The sequence below is a fragment of the Nipponia nippon genome, unplaced genomic scaffold (assembly GCF_047370975.1).
Source record: "Nipponia nippon isolate SJK-2023a ecotype South Korea unplaced genomic scaffold, ASM4737097v1 scaffold_4, whole genome shotgun sequence".
NCBI lineage: Eukaryota > Metazoa > Chordata > Aves > Pelecaniformes > Threskiornithidae > Nipponia > Nipponia nippon.
In genome coordinates this window covers 90,675,240-90,693,446 of record NW_028262358.1, presented here as the reverse complement: position 1 = coordinate 90,693,446, position 18,207 = coordinate 90,675,240, and the positions used below count along the sequence as shown (strand labels likewise).

At 38.6% G+C, this 18,207-nt stretch overlaps 1 protein-coding gene across 3 annotated transcripts in view; it reads left to right on the top strand.

Annotated features, from left to right (window-relative positions):
- MEI4 (meiotic double-stranded break formation protein 4) overlaps positions 1-5,427 on the top strand; it is a 147,501-nt gene extending 142,074 nt beyond the window's left edge. For all 3 annotated transcript variants that reach the window (XM_087775361.1, XM_087775363.1, XM_087775362.1), the window contains one exon: positions 5,176-5,427. In XM_087775361.1, the coding sequence (XP_087631487.1) occupies positions 5,176-5,427 (252 nt within the window). The remainder of the gene's footprint in view (positions 1-5,175) is intronic.
- Positions 5,428-18,207: the final 12,780 nt, after the last annotated feature.

Below are 18,207 nucleotides of genomic sequence, written 5' to 3'. Positions count from 1 at the left end.
CCCTGAGGAGGGGATGGGCTATGGGAGATTTTTGCTGGAAATGGCTAGATGGCAGATTTGCTTCTGTTCTGTCTTCCGTCCTCCTTAACTATGTAAGTGATCACAGTCCAGTAGCTGGCAGTGCTGCAGTTCCCACTGCCTACGCTTCCACTGAAAGCTAATATTAGCCAGGCTTTAGAAGTTCCTGTTGTTTATTTCAGTCTTCCCTTTATGCTTCTCTGAAAAATATGCATGTAAAAGAAGAGAAATACCAACACTTGATATTTCAGTGAAATTTGAAATAGAATTTCTTGGGATATAGAAAAGACACCTTGCTAGCATAAAAGTTATATCCCTGCCGAATAGTAAAAGTTTGCCAAGAAATGGAAGTGGCAGAAGTTGCAAGAAAAAATTTACAAGAAGCAAAACTGTTAGAATATGATGGATTGAGGAGATTTGGGTGGAACACTTTTCTGCTAAAATAGCCATCTTCTAGAAGTGTCAGTTTTATCACTTCCTAAACAGCAGAGGTGTATAAACACTCATCTTTCCAGTTTGATTCAAATATGTATCAGTATGTCAGTATTTTATATAGCGTTATGTTGTGTATAATTATTTGTTGCAATATACATTTAAACTTGGTATCTTCATAGGACTAAAAAAGCCTAAAGAGGTGTTAACTAAATTATAGGGATAGAAAAGGAGGAAAGCTTTTGGTCATTAATCAAATATAATGGTGCTTCTAGATTAATTCTAATTGTTTTACTTTTGTCAGAAATTACAGCATTTCAACATTCCATTGTAAACCAAAACAAAGTTTTTCCAAGTTAGAGCCATTTCTGGCTTATTCCAGAAAGCATACAAGTGTTGGTGATGCTTTGTCCATAGCCTCTATAAGTATCTGAGTTGCATGGAAACAAATGCTAGTTGCCATGAACATCTCTTTCTTTTCATCTAATTCATGTTTGCACTGGTAAAGTATTGTCTCCATTCTGTAGGTCCTTTGAGACATAAAAGGACTAAAAGTTATTTGCCTATATAGCAGGTATCATCAGAAGGTGACTGATGCAGAACATAGCATCAGTCTTCTGCATGTGAAAATCCCAGCCTCAACTGAGTTACAGCTGAAGAATTGTAGAGGATTTCTTCAAAGCTAATATTTATTCTCCTGTTCTTGTTTTATATTGCTGTTATTGAGAGCATTTGAATAAATTATATAAATGTGCATGAACCACTAAGACATGAAAGCAAAAATATTCTAAGTAAGTGCAAAAATTGCACGTAGAATATCACTTGGGATTTTTTCTGAATCTGGTTGAATAACCTTCAGAAATTACATCCACCATTCTGTGAAGGTTACTTCAATTAATTCCGTGCTTTTTCAGATCCCTACTCTTTGTCCAAAATTTTACTGAAGACCCCAACTCCAAATCTGTCCAATAAGAGAGTAGTGGCTTGGAATTTGACCCAGGGCCATCTGATCTGTTACTTTGTAAAGAGGAAGTATAATAAAGGCCCAGGGACCTGGAACACAGATGGGTTTGTAGCATTCTGACTGTTATTGCTGCTTACATTTTTGAGTGGTTTCCTTTAACGCATTAGTACTGGTTTTTATGATAGCTTTGTAAAGAAGACAGGTTAGAGGTCTTCTTCCCTGCTTTCAGATTATGTAGTAAATATGTGTGCTATTCCAGGTGGTCACCCTGTAGTGTAGGAGAAGCTTGGAGAATTAATTTCAGCCAAAAGCTTTGGCACTTCCTGCATTCTGAAATTGTTGATGTAAATATATGAATTCTGATTAGCAGATCATCAAATCCACCCAGGAGATCCTTGTACCCTTTGTTTCCGTCTTATGTAAAGCTCAATCTTACATAGTTAATAATTTTTTTAAAAATATTTAACTTTGAAAAGTTTGTTTGGATTGAGAAATCATAATAAGAAAATAATTTCAAAGGATAAATTCAAAACTGAGGTGCATGCAAAATGCATTTTACTGCTAATAAACACATTTCCAAATACCTGGTGAGGAAAAATTGGCAAGGACTGATCTCACAAGAAAATTGTGTCCAAAACCCATATTGCACACCCATCTGATCTATAGAAAAGAGTGATTATCTGAAAATTCTTTCTGAAAAACAGAGTTAGAGTTATTTAAAGTTGGTATTAATATATTCTGGAATTGTAGTCTATATATAAGGTTTGTTTTACACACATACCTTCTGAACTTTCTGGACGGACTAGCTGTGCGTATGTGTGTGTACACGTACATACGCCACTACACGCTTACACACATTGATGAGCAAGATGAATAGGTCTGTTATCTGGCTGCACCTGACATATCTGTCTGACATTAGGTAACAGTAAAGGTGTTCCTCTACAAATTCTGTGGCATAAATTTGCATTGGTAGTAATTGCATCAATTAGTGCTACAAAAGACATCTAACAAAAGAAATGGAGACATGTTTTGTTTAGATTATTAAATGGGTTGGAAAGGTTAATAGGCCTTAAGCCAGACAATGTTCTAGACTGATTTTTTTTTCCTGGTTTTATAAAACAGTATTTCAAGGTGCATGTGTCCCCTGAAAAGCAATTACCTCAAAAAAATACTTCCTCCTTACATCAGACTTACCCTTTCTGTTCAAAGTCAGGTCTGTGTGGCTAAAATAATTTTCCTTTAGTGCAGTAGTATTTGCAGAGGAAAGAGGATTAGTTAGCTTGTGGTTTCTATTATCCATAATCAATTAGATAGTTTACCAAGTTGCAATTAGTTGCACTTTTCAAGACCCACTCGAAGTAACAAAATTGCTTAACTGCTTGGAAGACCTTGAGGTTATGGGGATAAGTGAAGTGACATAATTTGCCTTTCTAAAATATTTTCTATTGATTCCTCATGCGAAGGAAGATCTGAGTGAATTTACAAGGCCAACATTTAAGAATCAAACAAAGGTTTTTGCTTGTAACATTGTACTTCTAATATCCAAATTACAGGAACTAAAAGCATAGAATTCCAATTTATGTTTCTACGTAGTCATTTTTCTGGGCATAATCATACTTTATCACTGTAAAGAATTTCAGGACATGCTACGTCTGAGGATCTAGTTTAGAATGGGAAGAACTACATCCTGAAAGACTCAGTTGCCAGAACTCAGACATCTAATACCGCACTGGATGCCCTAAGGTACTCCTCCTGGCTTACAGCTGCTGACTCGTATGCAAAGCTCTACTCATGCACATGCCTTGGATACCCTTGGACATCCAAAATGGCAATAGACACTACATTCAAGCAACTGAGTCCCACCCCCTGCTTCCCTCTGTTGACTAAAACAGGAACCAAGGATAACTATCTCAGCTTGTTGATGCCTGGTTTTGGTCAGCTGACTCCCACACTGAAAGTCTTAAGAACAGACTTTATAGGCCTTTAGCATCATCTAGTCCCTAGAAATTCAGGAAATCATTAATAGCAGTTATTTTCTCAACTTAGAAAGCTGTAATTTATTCAAATAAGCAAAATAAATAAATTTATCTCACCAGTATTAGTTAATAGTCAAAACAATCAGTGTATAGGCATGGTTGTCCTACAGTCAGATGCTTGGTATTTGAAGAAACAGACTGTCTTGTTACCTCTTTCTTAGAAGGAGGTTTTCCCTAATTATACAATTTGATTTAATTGGACTTTAAAAGTAAGCAAATGCTTAATATTGTCCTTTTATATTTTTTGCTGTCTGTTGTGATAAGAATATCAATATCAAATTCTTGGCAGCAGCTTTGAAGTGCAGATTTTCCTTACCAGGTTCCAGAGAGACAGAACTGGAGCATACAAGGCTAGGGATAATATTTTTCAGCAATTAACCTAATTTTCAAGATGTCTCGAAAACTCAGCAAAATGTCTTTGCTACGCTGAGGCTTTGCAATGGGATGGCTATGGTGTCTTAGTGTTATCCCTGAGGTGGGAGGTTACCTGAAAGACATTACACTAGGGAGCTTCAAATACAGGTTTTATGTTTAAGAACTACGAGCTCAGAAAAACAAAGTGAGCAATCCCTGAGCCACCATCTGCTGCAGAGGTAGATGATAGCAGCCTTACCTGAGGAAGATAAAGTGCTGTCTTTTTGTTAGATTCTAGTGGAATCAAAAATGACTTGCATTGTCTGTAAAAACAACTATTATGTAATGAATTTCACAGTTTGGAAAGTCTAGCAGTGTGTGGTTTAGGGTGAGTAAAATGATTTGGTACTGATTCATAGACCCATGTCGAAGCCTAGACCCATCTGGCTTTGTACCACAGGCCTAAACAGTTGTTTAGGCTCTCTAGAGCTAATGGTCTATTTTCTGAAATATATAATTAATTTTCTAGCAGCTATGATTTCACATTTCAGTTCTGATCATCTAGCTACTGTAATTGCAGCCTTTTTCAGAACAAGGTAATGTCATATTATTGGTAGATTTTGCTGTTAAGGAGGGCACAGAATTTCATTCCAGAGAGACAACTCCCCAGGGTTTAAGTTTTTGTCTTACCTGTTATTCCCTATGTACGGCAGAGATTCTTAAAGCTTCAGTTTGAAATGGCAGTTTCCAAACACAGGACAGGTAAATTTATATTCGATAAATCTGTAAGGCTTTTAATGAATTCGTAGTTTGGTTAGTGAGCTTATTTCACAAACTGATTCTCCCACTTTGTAACTGACTCAGATACGTAGTACTGGATTGTGTATTTTCTACTGAGATTGAGAATTTGGACTTTCTGTTTCTAGAGGTGTCACTTGAATAGATGATTGTCTATATTTGAGAGTAAAAAAATTCTTTTTTTACTTGTTATTTTATGTCTCAGAAAACAGAAATCCACCAATTCTAATTACATGCCTAAAACAAACAAAGCTTTTGTTGTTCTTGTTTATCTGTCGATCATTGTTGTATGTCACAGCCTATGGATAATTAGGTAGAGAAAACCCTCTTTGACTCATGAACAGGAGGTTATGTTGACTTTTCATTTGGTAGTATGATGGAGAGTTAGTTGTTTGGCTGTTGTCAGAAAAAGGAAAACGTTTCTTAGAAGTAATCATACTGAGTGTATAGCCATTCTGATTATATAAATACTACTGCAGATTTTAACATTATTGCTTAAACTGTCATCTGAGATGGTGGGCTGCAGAAGCATTTTCACATTGTGCTTATGTAACGATTTTTCTTTATTCCCAGATCCAGGCCATGTATGACATTACCCAGTATGAGAATATTTTTCCTTTGTGCATGATTCTGGAACAACTTCTTCAAAATGAGACAGAAGAAAGTAGCATTTCAAGCTCAGACTATGATGGAGAAGAAAAACACAAGTTTCTGAAGAACCTTGATCAAATTATTCTTCACCTCTCAGATGAATTCCCTTTATTTTCTTTATATTTATGGAGAGTGAGTGTTCTTTTGAACTCAGCTCAAATACAAATTGATTAAAACAAGCAGCCTACTTTTTAACAGTGCATTTGCTGGGGGATTGCATTGGAAAATTTTTGAGCCAGACAGGAAAATTGTCATTATTGGAAAACATTTACTTTAAACTACTGTGCTGTGCAGCAGTTTCAGAGATAATGCAATTTATTTCCAATTTTAAAGATAGGAAAAATGTAATAATCCGTGTGCCGTTTTGAATAAATGCTGTTTCTCATAACAGAAAACAATATGTTAGTGTTTGCATACACAGTGAAAATGGCAACACAGAAAGCTGTTTCAGGTGATGTTTAAAATAAGTGCTATGAATTTTAAAGTCAAGACATAACGTGTCTGTAGAGCTTCCAAGTTAGGAAACTAATGCCTGTCTTTTAAGAGTTGTATAGCTTCTGTGTGCTTTAGAGACAATGGCTGGTTGGCAGAAATAAAAATGTTTATTTTTAAACTTGGTAACTTATCACTGCAAATTCTTATAGGACAGACTTAGTTTCTGATTTAATCAAAAGAATCATTACCTGCACAAAATAAAATCTGGTGCTTAGTTTTACAACTTTCTTACATTCATTGTATACTGCTTGGCTTTACTTGTGTATGCACATTTGTAGGCACAGTAGGCCTAATTTACTCTGAGTTGACTAACAATTTCAAAGATTTAATCTGAATAAATTTAACTGCTTTAATGATTACTTTAAACCTTTCTGTTCAAAATTAATGAATATTGATAAAATCCCCTTATGAATTATCTGATTTTAAAATTTTTATTTCTGTGTGATGGAATTATATTCATAGGAATAATTAAAGTAACATATTTTAACAGAAATCATCTAAACATAAAAGGCCTTTAAAATATGAGTTCAACAATATGTTAACTGATCCAGAATCTTTGATAAATTTAGAGGGTAACTATTACGATGAATGTCATTTTTTTCTAATAGATAAACAACATTTTAGTTTTGTTATGTCTCCTAGTAGTGCATATTCACCACAAATAAAAAACATTTTTAGTATTAAGTCCCTTGCACTTGTTTCGTCAGATCCATTTTTATGTCAGAAAAATTCTCTGAAACACCACTTTTTTAGTACCGTAAATAATTCGTCTTGTTAATTTAAATGCATTTATTTCAGATAATAAACCTTTGTTTTCTATATATGTAAAATATATTAATATTTATAAAACAAGTTACTTTTTGGTGTTGAATTGGCTCCCCAAAGAGATTCTTATACTTGTTTAGACACTGGCCACCGTTCTGTTTCTTAAACTTCATATTTGGTATGTCATATGGTAACATTTGTTTAATGCTTTCTTTTAGCAAATTTTCTTTCAACAGAAATATTCGATTTGCAAAACAAGTGTCCCTGAATATTCACATTAGAAAATCAGATAAGTTTAGCCAAATTAAAGAAAATAAATAAGTATGTAAGCTTGGTAGCTGCTCAGGAACTACTGTGCCCTTTTTGTTACTGTTTCACCTGTTTGTTTGTTTGTTTGTTTGATTGATTGATTAAAGTAGAGGATCAGTTCTTCCACCTTCCTCCACAGCGCTGAAAGCAAAAAAAAAAAAAAAAAAAAGGCAAGGAGAGGAATAAACAAAAGAAACTGTTATCTAATTGATATAATAATTTTCATTTTTTTAAAAAAAGCTTTATTCAAAAGTATTTTGTAAAGAAAAGACACAAACACAGGAGGATACTGGAATTTGTATAGTAGCAAAATGTGTATTGTTTCAAGATTCCTGTTCTAAAAAACAGTTTCAACACTAGATTGCACACCACTGCATATTTGCTGATCTATTGGCAAAAAATATTTTTGTTATTAGTAAAGCAACTCAGGCACAAAGAGACACCCATTTTCTTCTTTGCACATTGTAGCGTTTTCTCACCAGCAAGCTCTCTAGGCCAGTGGAAGAGCAATGGATATTTTGTGAAACCTATGCATCCTTGATAAGTTTTGAAGTAACTGCTGACTTGAGACATGATTTTTGAAATCTTTTTCACAGCATACAGAGAGAGAGGGTTTTGTGTCCAGAGATGGAATAACTACACGGCACATACACTCTGACAAAGATTTGAAAGAGTTTGTTATGCAGCTTTGAGAGCGCTGGGGCAGAGTGAGGGTTCCCCTTGTAATGCCATTGTAGCAATTTAGACACACACTAGCTTCTCTGCAAAAGTGCTATTAACTGGTCACCTGGGCTCTCCTTATCTGTTTCAGTGTAAAATTAAATACTGCAGTTGAACCACGTTAGTGAGCATATCTCAGCTTTGGTGGGAGCAATAACCTCTGCAACCAGAATAGTTATTAGACAGATTGTTGTCTTGTGTTTCTTGAAGAGATTTTGCACCAAGATGGGACTTGCCTCAAGATGAAGAGGCACAAGGGTAGACATGTGCATTTAGATGCCTCCATGTGGCTAGGATGTCTAAGCTATGAAACACTTACAAAGTACCCTAATGTTTTTGGGCTGGGTCTCCAGCTGTTACCCCAAAGGACTGCAGATCTTCTGTAAGTCTGTGTCACATTTTCTCTTTCCATGTAGATGCCTCTGGTACCCTGGAGCATCTTTAGTGGCAAAATCCAGAGGAAGTACCTGTGGTCTTTGCTGAGTGGAGACTATTAGATGTCTCAAAAGAATAATGTCAAAGTCCCATGTGCTGAACATAATGCATCGTAGACCTAACGAATAGGAGACACTAAAGAAAATTTGGTCTGACCTGTCATTGCTCCCTGGAATGTTTCACCTGAGTTACCCTTACAGTTTTAGAATTAACAGTTCCAGGATATTTCTTTCGTCTTTCTGATTTTCTTTTTGTAAATATATGTATTTTAGAATTTGGCAAAATGCTAATGTTCTGCAAATGCAAATGGTTATGGCTTTTATATATATACACACACACATATGGTTGAATTATATATTTATATGGTTGAATTAGCAGTGCTTATTAATTAGTAGCCTAATAGCGGTTTATGATTCTGCAATTTGTTACTTTTCCGCATTCTTAGCTTCCCAGGTGACTATGTTTTGTACCTGTCTCCATCTGTTTTAAAAAGAATTTTATGGTAGAGTGTCTCTTTTTATGAGAGTGGAAAATTTATGAGACAAGGAAAATAAATTTTTATTCTAGTGCTGCTCCACTGACTGTTCTATTCACTGAAGAATATTACATGCCTACTAATGACTGCAGTGGGTGGGATTTTGAAATGAACTGTCTCAGGATATTTTTGTAAACTTAATTTGGAATCTTTTTATAATCTATTTGTGATTTGCTGATTTTTTTGAGGTAGTTATTGCTTGTATATGTTGGTAATAGTGGAAATGAAATTGTACCGTATTTTAATCCTGTAATATTCTTTAATTTTTTTCTTTCAGTTATCTATGCATTACTAGCTGATACAGAGTAACATTTTATAGTTTATTGTGGCGCACCATTCAGCTGATGTTCACATGATCATAGGAGATTCGGGTTTGAGGCGACCTCAAGAGGTCTCCAGTCCAACCCCCTGCTCGAAGCAAGGTTAGCTGTGGGGTCAAACCAAGTTGTCTGTTGCTGGTTCAATTTTCAGTCAGGTATTGAAAACCTTCAAGGACAGTGACTGCACAACTTCTCTGGATAACCGACTGTTCTGCTTGACTGTCTTCATGGTGAAAAGGTTTTTCCTTATATACAGTCTGAACCTCTGTTGTTTGATTTTATGCTCAGTGTCTTTAGTCTTCCCACCACCCAGAGCCTGGCTCTGTCCCCTTGATACCTTCCCCATAGGCACTAGAGGCTGCTGCTGGGTCCCTCTGAAACCATCTCTTTCCCAGGCTGAACAAGCCCAGCTGCCTTAACCCACTTCATAGCACAGATGCTCCAACCCCAGCCAACTTGGTGGCCCTCCATTGAACACACTTCAGTTTATCAGCATCTTTTTACTGGGGGCCCCAAATGGGCAGCAGTAGCCTAGATGTAGAATAACAAGGGCTGAGTAGAGGGGAGTAATCCCTTCCCTAGATCTGTTCTCCTGCTGACACAGCCCAGAATACTGTCGGCCCTGGTTGTTAGGGCCACTACAGGCTCACGTTCAGCTTGCTGCCCATCAGGGCCCCCAAGGGCTTTGCCCACAGAGCTGCTCCCCAGCCAGGCACTCCCAGCCTGTATCACTGCAAGGGGCTCTTCCTTCCCAGGTTGGATGCTTTGCACTGGTTCTTCCTGAATTTCATAGTCTCTGTCAGCCCATTCTTCCAGCCTGCATCCATCCCTCTAATGACAGCCCTGCCCGGCCCTCCCAATTTGGTGTCATCTGCAAATTTGATACAGGTGCACTCCATGACATCCTTCAGGTCACTGATAAAGATGTTAAACGGGACACACCCCAGGATAGCTCTCTGTGATACTCCACTTGTGACAGACATGCAGGTAAAGTACAGCCCATTAACCACTACAGTGTGAGCTTGACCAGCAAATCATTTTTTTACCCACATGGTTTTTCACCCATCCAGACACATCCTATCCTTGGCTTGCAAGGACATTGGCCAATTCTGTCAGCACCCATGGATGAAGACCACCTGATTCCATGGACATATATGGGTTGAAATCTCACAAAGAAAAACTCTAACTTGATCTTCAGCTACTCCTAGTAGTTCCTCTCCTTGAACACTTTCACTAAGCAGAAAGGCCTAGGAGACCTTGTTGAAGATTGAGGCAAAGAAAGCATCAGGTTCCTCAGCCTTATCTGTGTCTGCCATCACTAAAAGTTTCATCCTTTGTAAATCCTTAATTTGATTGAAAGCCATCTGTGAAATACCATGATGTAAATCACTTTGAAAGTCATCAATAATGTAATTAAGTTTATCTTTGCATTTCCAAAGGATCTAGCTTTGAAATTTTAGAATTAACATCAGATTTGTATAAAATTATTTAATCTGAAATTCAATTCAGTTTAGCCTGTTTTAAAAAGCCATGGTTTTGGGGGTGATTAATACATGTTCATATTTTATTGATCTAGACAAGGGAATTTAGTCTTTAGATCTCTTGCTGGTATGGGAACAGAAGACTCAGAATGACTGTTCATCAAACCAAAAAAAATCTCACTGCTTTTGCTTTTTTATAATAGTTCCACAACCCACGAGCATGTCTGGCCTGCAGGGACAACTAAGTGGACCAAAACAAAGTTTACTTCTTAGAGGTGGAAAGCCCTACTCATAACTTGTTCTACATTGCAGAAGCGCAGAGCATTCTCCAAAACTCCTGACTGCAAGGGAACACTGCAGTGCTCCTTGTCTGCAAGGTAAAATAGCAGTGACTTCTCAGTAAGGGTATTAATAGCACAGTATTTGCATGCAGAACCTCTTGTAGCTTGTCGTGGTTTAACCCCAGCCAGCAATTAAGCCCCACACAGCCACTCGCTCACTCCCCCACAGTGGGATGGGGGAGAGAATGGGAAGAGTAAAAGTGAGAAAACTCATGGGTTGAGATAAAGACAGATTAATAGGTAAAGCAAAAGCTGCGCGCACAAGCAAAGCAAAGCAAGGAATTCATTCACTACTTCCCATCGGCAGGCAGGTGTTCAGCCATCCTAAGGAAAGCAGGGCTCCATCACACATAATGGTTACTTGGGAAGACAAATGCCATGATGCCCAATGTCCCCCCCTTCCTTCTTCTTCCCTCAGCTTATATACTGAGCATGACGTCATATGGTATGGAATAGCCCTTTGGCCAGTCTGGGTCAGCTGTCCTGGCTGTGCCCCCTCCCAGCTTCTTGTGCACCTGGCAGAGCATGGGAAGCTGAACAGTCCTTGACTAGTGTAAGCACTACTCAGCAAGAACCAAAACATCAGTGTGTTATCAACATTATTCTCATCCTAAATCCAAACCACAGCACTATACCAGCTACTAAGAAGAAAATTAACTCTATCCCAGCTGAAACCAGGACATAGCTCTTGCACAGTAGTAATTCCTTTAGCCATCTTCAGCATCCTGCAACAAGGGGAGAAGCAGCTCAACCTAAAAAATAGACTGGGGAGGAGAGTGAGGAGGGAGGTACAGTTGAGCAGGAACCTTTGACACTGCGGGGGTGCTAGGTGAGATGAGGAGTATGGGAATACTAGATGGCTGGGGGACAAAATGAGACACCATGTGCAGAGAGATCAGTACTGTAAAAAAAAAACAACATTTAACCTTTTCACAGAGGAGAGGGAAAAGACAAGGGCAAAATTAAATTGTTTTTGAGCTAAGGCATTGTCACAGAATCATAGAATGTCCTGAGTTGGAAGGTCCCACGAGGATCATCGAGTCCAACTCCTGTCCCTGCATAGGACAACCCCAAAGATGACACCATATGTCTGAGGGCATTGTCCAAATGCTTCTTGAATGTTGGCAGGCTTGGTGCCGTGACTACCTCCCAGGGGAGCTTGTTCCAGTGCTCCACTACCCTTTGGGTGAAGAACCTTTTCCTAATGTCCAACCTAAACCTCCCCTGGCATATCTTCCTGCCGTGCCCTCGGGTCCTATCATTGGTCATCAGGGAGAAGAGATTAGTACCTGCCCCTCCTCCTTCCCTTGTGAGGAAGCTGTAGACTGCGATGAGGTCTCCCTTCAGTCTCCTCTTCTCCAGGCTGAACAGACCAAGTGATGTCAGCCGCTCCTCGTACGGCTTCCCCTCTAAACTCTTTACCATCTTTGTGACCATCTTTGTCACCTCACTCCCTCACAGACACAAATAAGACTTCAATTTCAGATTCTTCAGTTCTTACCCCTTAAAAAAATCTTTTCTGTACCTTAGTGTCCCTGCACAGATTTTGATGATCAGCTTGAGAGAGAAGTAGTTAACAACTACAGTCCGGTAATAATCAAAGCACTACATTAACATTAGCAGCTTACTCTGCTTCAGTTGAATAGTACCAAAAGGGCAAGTTTTTCAATATTTTTAATTATTCATAATGCTAAGCACAGAACCAGGAAAAGCAAAGGATGAAGTTTTAGAGGTTTTCCTTCAGTGTTTGTTTTCATTCTCTGAGCAGCTGTCCATATATGTACGTTTCCCTTTAGAGCTCATAGAAGTTTTGCCCAGCTACATACTCGTAGCTTTTGTGGTTTGTGCTTTTTCTTCTATCATGTGCCAGAAAGGGTCTTTTTCTGTTCTGCACTTCCTAACTGCCTTGCTTTGAGTTTCTGCAACTTCATCCAGATGGTATGCCTCACTTAGACCTTCTTTAAATCACCTCCCCCTTATATAAATTGTTTCACCCTCCTTAATTGTGTTTCCTTTTAGTTTTCCCTTTTTTCTTATAAGTAAATTTACTTAGTCTGCACCTGCTTCTTTAATTGAACAAGCAAAGTAAGTTTTCATCCTTGCTTTAATTAAGCCATTCCTTCAACCTGGTTTCTTCTAAACTTGCTGATTTCAAATTCATCCCAAATTCTTTGGGGTTATGCCCACCATTAAAATACTTACACTAAAGAGAGGTTCATCCTTGAGAAGAGCACTGTTGGCATATCACCTGCTTACTAGGCTTGAGTTCATGTTTGAGACAACTCTTTCAAATTATACTTGAGGAAACAGTCTCTGCCACCCAGGAAAATCCTCCAGTGAACAGAAATAGTTCCAAGATCTTTGTTTGGGGTTGTTCAAAAGGGCAGTCTTCTTTCTTTTCTTATTCTTGTAGTTGCCAGAGAGTCACGTGCCTTGATGAAGGCCAATCCTGGCGCCTTACAGAACACAACCCTTCAGCATGTGAGGCTTAAAAAGCAGCACGTATGCATTCATCAGCATTTTCTCCATCACAACAGCATGAGAAACTGTACACTGAAGATTTTAGCACTGATGTTGGTTACTCCTCCAAGAAGTTTTGGTGATTTCTTGCCTCCTCCTGTCAGCTGCTGTTTCTGGTGTTTCTTCTGTCAAAACATAGCTTTTTGCAATTATCATTATTGAATTTACTTATGTTCTTTGAAGACCTTCTTTCCAGCCTATGAAGATTGAAATTCGACTGTCCTCCAGAATAACTGTCCTGCCCTGACCCTGGTATGATGAGACCTACAAATTTCATAAGTATACTTTCTGAAACATACAGCCAAGTTTGTACAGCCAGAGGAATATTATGAAGTAAAAACTCTGGAGAAAACAACAGAAATTGAAACTCCTGTAAATGACTGTTATGTACTGAAAGAAGATAAAACATTGAAAGCAAAGGTATTATTACAAGAGAAATACAGAACCTAATCTGTTTTCATTTAACATAAATGAGGTCCATTGATTTAGTGAAGCATTTACTTCGTGTTTCTGCTGAATGCAAGTAAAAACTGTCAGCCTAATTTTCTGTTCTCTTTTCGACATATAGAATGAACAAGAAGGGTTTACATCCACAAAAGGCTTTGAACACAGTTATATACTACTGCTTTTGTTTTCTGAGGAGGATACTGGGGCATCTCTGGCCTTCACAGCCCTTCACTATCTCTTCCTCTGGAAAGTTGTTATTTTTGGCCATTGGGTATTCTGGGCTTTGTCTTTCGTACCAGAGATGAGGAAATATGTCTTGAGCCTGAAAAAGAAAGAATGAAAGATAATCTTGCAGCTTACTGTCTTAGTGACTGACTACTTTGAACCCTTTTGAACCCCTTTTTGGGGGGGCGGAGGGAGGAGGAGAAGGAAAAGGATTAACTCTTTCCACAGGGGGGGCTCTCAGTACCTGTTTTCAGGCTCTGAGTTTTACATGGTGTCAGGATGCCTCACTGGTACTCATTACTCATCTGGTAATGAGTCCTATCAAGATCAAGGTTCTTCATGCCTTACAGATAACGGAGAGTCTTTCAGCTAAACTTTCAATTTAGTTTAGTTGCCATTCATAAAAACGGTTCTAGTTCCACATTGACCTTACTCTGAGGCTGTCTTGTCCTCACAATACATGGAAAAAAAAGACAGATGAGAAAAAAAAAGCACCAGAAAGACAAACCCTGATGAGACTTCCCAGAAAACGTGAACTCCAGTGAAATTTTCTAAAGCCTTTAGCAGTGTGTCATCCTTTTAAGGGTCCAAGCAGCATGACTAAATCAACTAAAGAAGCCTTGCCGGGTCCTTGCCACTTGCTGGAGCTAGCACAGGCAGTAGGAAGAATAAGAATGTTCCCACAACCTAGTGCAGTGTCCTCAGCATTGTGCACCTCTGGGATCTGCAGCACTAACTGGTTTGGATCGCCAGGGCAGGCACCCGGACACTTAGCAGGGCAGTTCACTACAGGTCTTCTTAAAAAACCTAAGCATAGTCTGCTTCCTAAATACAGAGCGAGTTGCAGTTTTTCATGTGTTTTTGTAAAAAAATTAAAGGGAACCCTCATAACTGGGCAATGAAGATTGCTAAAATCCCATTCAGTGTTATTTTTTTCCTGTTAATTATCACTTACTTTTTAAGGCAAACAAACAAACCCTTTCTTTCAAAGGAGACTTGTTTTTCTCTTTTTGTGTTTGTATAAAAGGCTCTTTTGAGTAGAGAGAATTTATAAGAAATTATGCCACACTTTAAATGTTAGCCTGCCACCATTAGAGTGTAACGGAATAGATTCTTTTGCAGGTTCTCGATGCAGCAATTTGTTCTACTATTCAGAAAACAGATTGTACCATTTGATCCTTTAAAAGTCTGCTCAGGAGCTAATAGAAGCACAAAGGAAGCCTGTTCCACATGGATACCACTTGACTCCAAATTCCTTGTTGCACTAAGGTATTGTTGCAGGCATTTCTGTGTAATTAATGTATGGTCTTGAGCAGCATACTCTGCTCTGCTTTTTTCCTCCTAATGATTATATAAACCAAAATCGACATCCAAAAGTGTAAGAAGTGAACTGACTATGAACTTTAGGATTCTGTTTGGCATTTCTAGCTTTTTGCTCCAAATGAGAAAGAAAATCTGCTTAAAATAATTTATGCTGTAGTATGAAAATCACTTAGGGCAATAATTGGAACAAATAAGTTAAAGAAATACATGCCAGTTATTTATACTGGAATTATTTTTTACACTTTCTGATTTCTCACTCATTAGTTTCTCATAAAGTTGAAAAGGGTACTAGAGGCAGGTTACACTCAAGTCATTTCACTGCTAAGTTAATGACCCTGTTCCACACAAAGTACCCTTATGGTTATTTCAAAATAAACTGAGGGTTTTCATTTTTAATAGGGGAAAATGTTAATGGGTGAAAGGTTTTGTTGCATTCTGTGACTAGACTGCACACAGATATCACATCTACCCTTACTTTTAACACCTTCCCTCACGTCTTCAGCTTTGGTTAGGCAGACCATACAGTAAGACTTTATCTGCACCTGTTTGGCAATTAACAAGAAGGGTGAAGTACTGAAATTGTGTGATCACCTTTAAAATGAAACATTCATGAGGTTTTCTTACCTATTTTATTTTTGCAAGATGTTTCACCTTTATTTTGGTTGCTGCAAGCACACAGACATAACTAAGGGTTAGATTTTACATTCCTTACTCAGGGCAAATTAGGGTGGGTTTTTTTCTTCCTGTTTCTCGTTTATTAATTTATTTTAACTTCAGGATGCACACCCGATGCAGGAATTAACAGAAAAGCAGAGGCATGAGTCCTAAGCTCCCATAGCACTCCTGCCCCAAAGAGCAGAAAATACAAAAACCTTATAGATAACAATGATGAAGAAGCCTGTGTAATTTTCCTTGTTTGTTCTATATTTCTTCTGGATGAGTTCTTTTCAAAAACATTTTGGAGAAAAGTGCTTATCATAACCAAACCATCAAATCCACTTTTAGGCTCAGTGACAGAATTCATGTCAGCAGCACTTTAAAGGAAGATTAGAAATTATAAGTAAGTGAACAAATATCTTACTGATTTCCAGAATGATAAACAGCATATCATTTTACATGTTGTCTTGGTAATATGCTACCAAGTGTTGATAAACAGGAATACATCCGTTTAATATTCAGTGTCCCTGGTCAGATCTTATATTCTTCATTTGCTTTCATTTAACTCTCTTGACTGTCCCCTATGATGCAGTCTTTCCAGGCAGCATTATATGTGTTGATATCCTGTGAGCTGATTTGATAATAACTTTCTGATAACATTATTATACTTGGAGAGTAGTAATTCTAGCTGTGACTGTACATGCTCTGCTTTGTATGATTGCAGCCTTCCTTGTGCATGTTGCAGCTGCTTGTGCAAAAAACACCATACATTGTGCTGGATACATTAGGCACTGAAGTCCACTAACGCTACTGTGTTTTTTTGTGCATTAAGATTTAGATGTGCATCCTTTTTTTTTTTTCTTTCAGTGAAAGAAGTAGCTGAACTCTTCTAACCAGTCTCTGATCACACTGAAATAGGTGTTTCAGCTAAAATGGGTCAGTCTAGCACAAATGTGCTCTTTATGGTCGCCCATTTCAACTGAGATGGGTTTTGGGTGTGAACAAGAGCAGTTCAGGAGGCCATCATGATCCCAGGAAACGGCAGTCATGAACAGCTGGAAGTAATTTTGAGAAGCAACCTTTTCAGTCAGTTCAGCTACAGTCAGGAAAAAATAAGTGTGTCTGCAGCCTTACTGATTCCTGGGTTCTCCTGTCATCTTTGTGCACTTAATTCCTCTTTTCCTCATCTTCTTCTTGTGGTAGATACCTGTATTATATGCTGTACTTACTACATAGGTGCAAAGAATTATCCTAAGCCAATATGATCTGTGGGGCTTCTCACAAAATGCATTTGTGGCTACCTTGTTTCAAAAGGTGGCTCCAGAAGGCAGTAGGAAGGATGTTCATTCTTTCTTCTTACACAGTATCCAGGTGGGTCACTCACCCAAGTGTGGAAAATCAGTGATCCCTGTTCAGTCTTTCAAAGAAAGGCTTCTGGACAACTATTTTCAGAAAAGATATAATCTGCGGCTCCCAAGTACTTTCCCATTGTTTTGCATAAAGGGTTACATTTAAGACACATCCTTCTCGTTACTCTTCCAGTGACTAACACTGAGCAGGACCTTGCTAAATGTGTTAGCCTTAGACGGCTCCCTGCCTCCTGTGCTGTCTGCTGCAATTCCTATTCTGAGGTGTGCAAGATGTGTGCCACCCTGGTGAGGCCCAACAATTCAAAGGCTGCATCTGTACTAGCCGCATCGCCAGGGCCTTCCTCTGGCCATCAAGCCAACTTAAATTCTCATAGACTTCTAATCAGGGTTGCCATGTCCAAAGCAGCTCTTGAGGGATGGTCCCTGGCCTGTGCCAGCACCCAGGATGAGTTGTAGGGAATCACATGGGGAAGTGGTAGATGACCAGTGCCACAAGGGTACCAGGGACCATTCTGGCATTTCAGCAATAGGTAATTTAACTTTTCTGCCCTGACACTCTCTAATTCACTGGTGCAGGCAAAGTCCTCAGATTTCTAAGGTCATGCAGAGATTGAAATAGGTTTTTGCACAGACATGCCTGTGCCAGAAATTTGTGTATATGTATTATGCTTTGCCTAACATCTAGTTATGTGTGTGTTTACAAATTCCATCACAAGGCTTGTGCCCCTTGCTTTAAATGTCATCCTACCCAGAGGGAAGTGTCACCAGAGGTGCTCAGAAGGTCTGGAGAGGGTGTCAGGGAAAGTCCTAGAGAAAGCAGAGGAGCAGAGCTTCAGATGGGTGACAAGCCACAAGGCCTGAACTCCCAGGAAGGAGAATAAAGGGAACTCAGAGTAAAAGGATTCCTGAGAAGTAGAGCTAGTGCCTGTGATTCCAAGTACATGGCATATGAGAGCTAGATCACAATTCAGCAGTTGGAGGCAGGAGATCATCCTGGGCTGAAACCTCAAA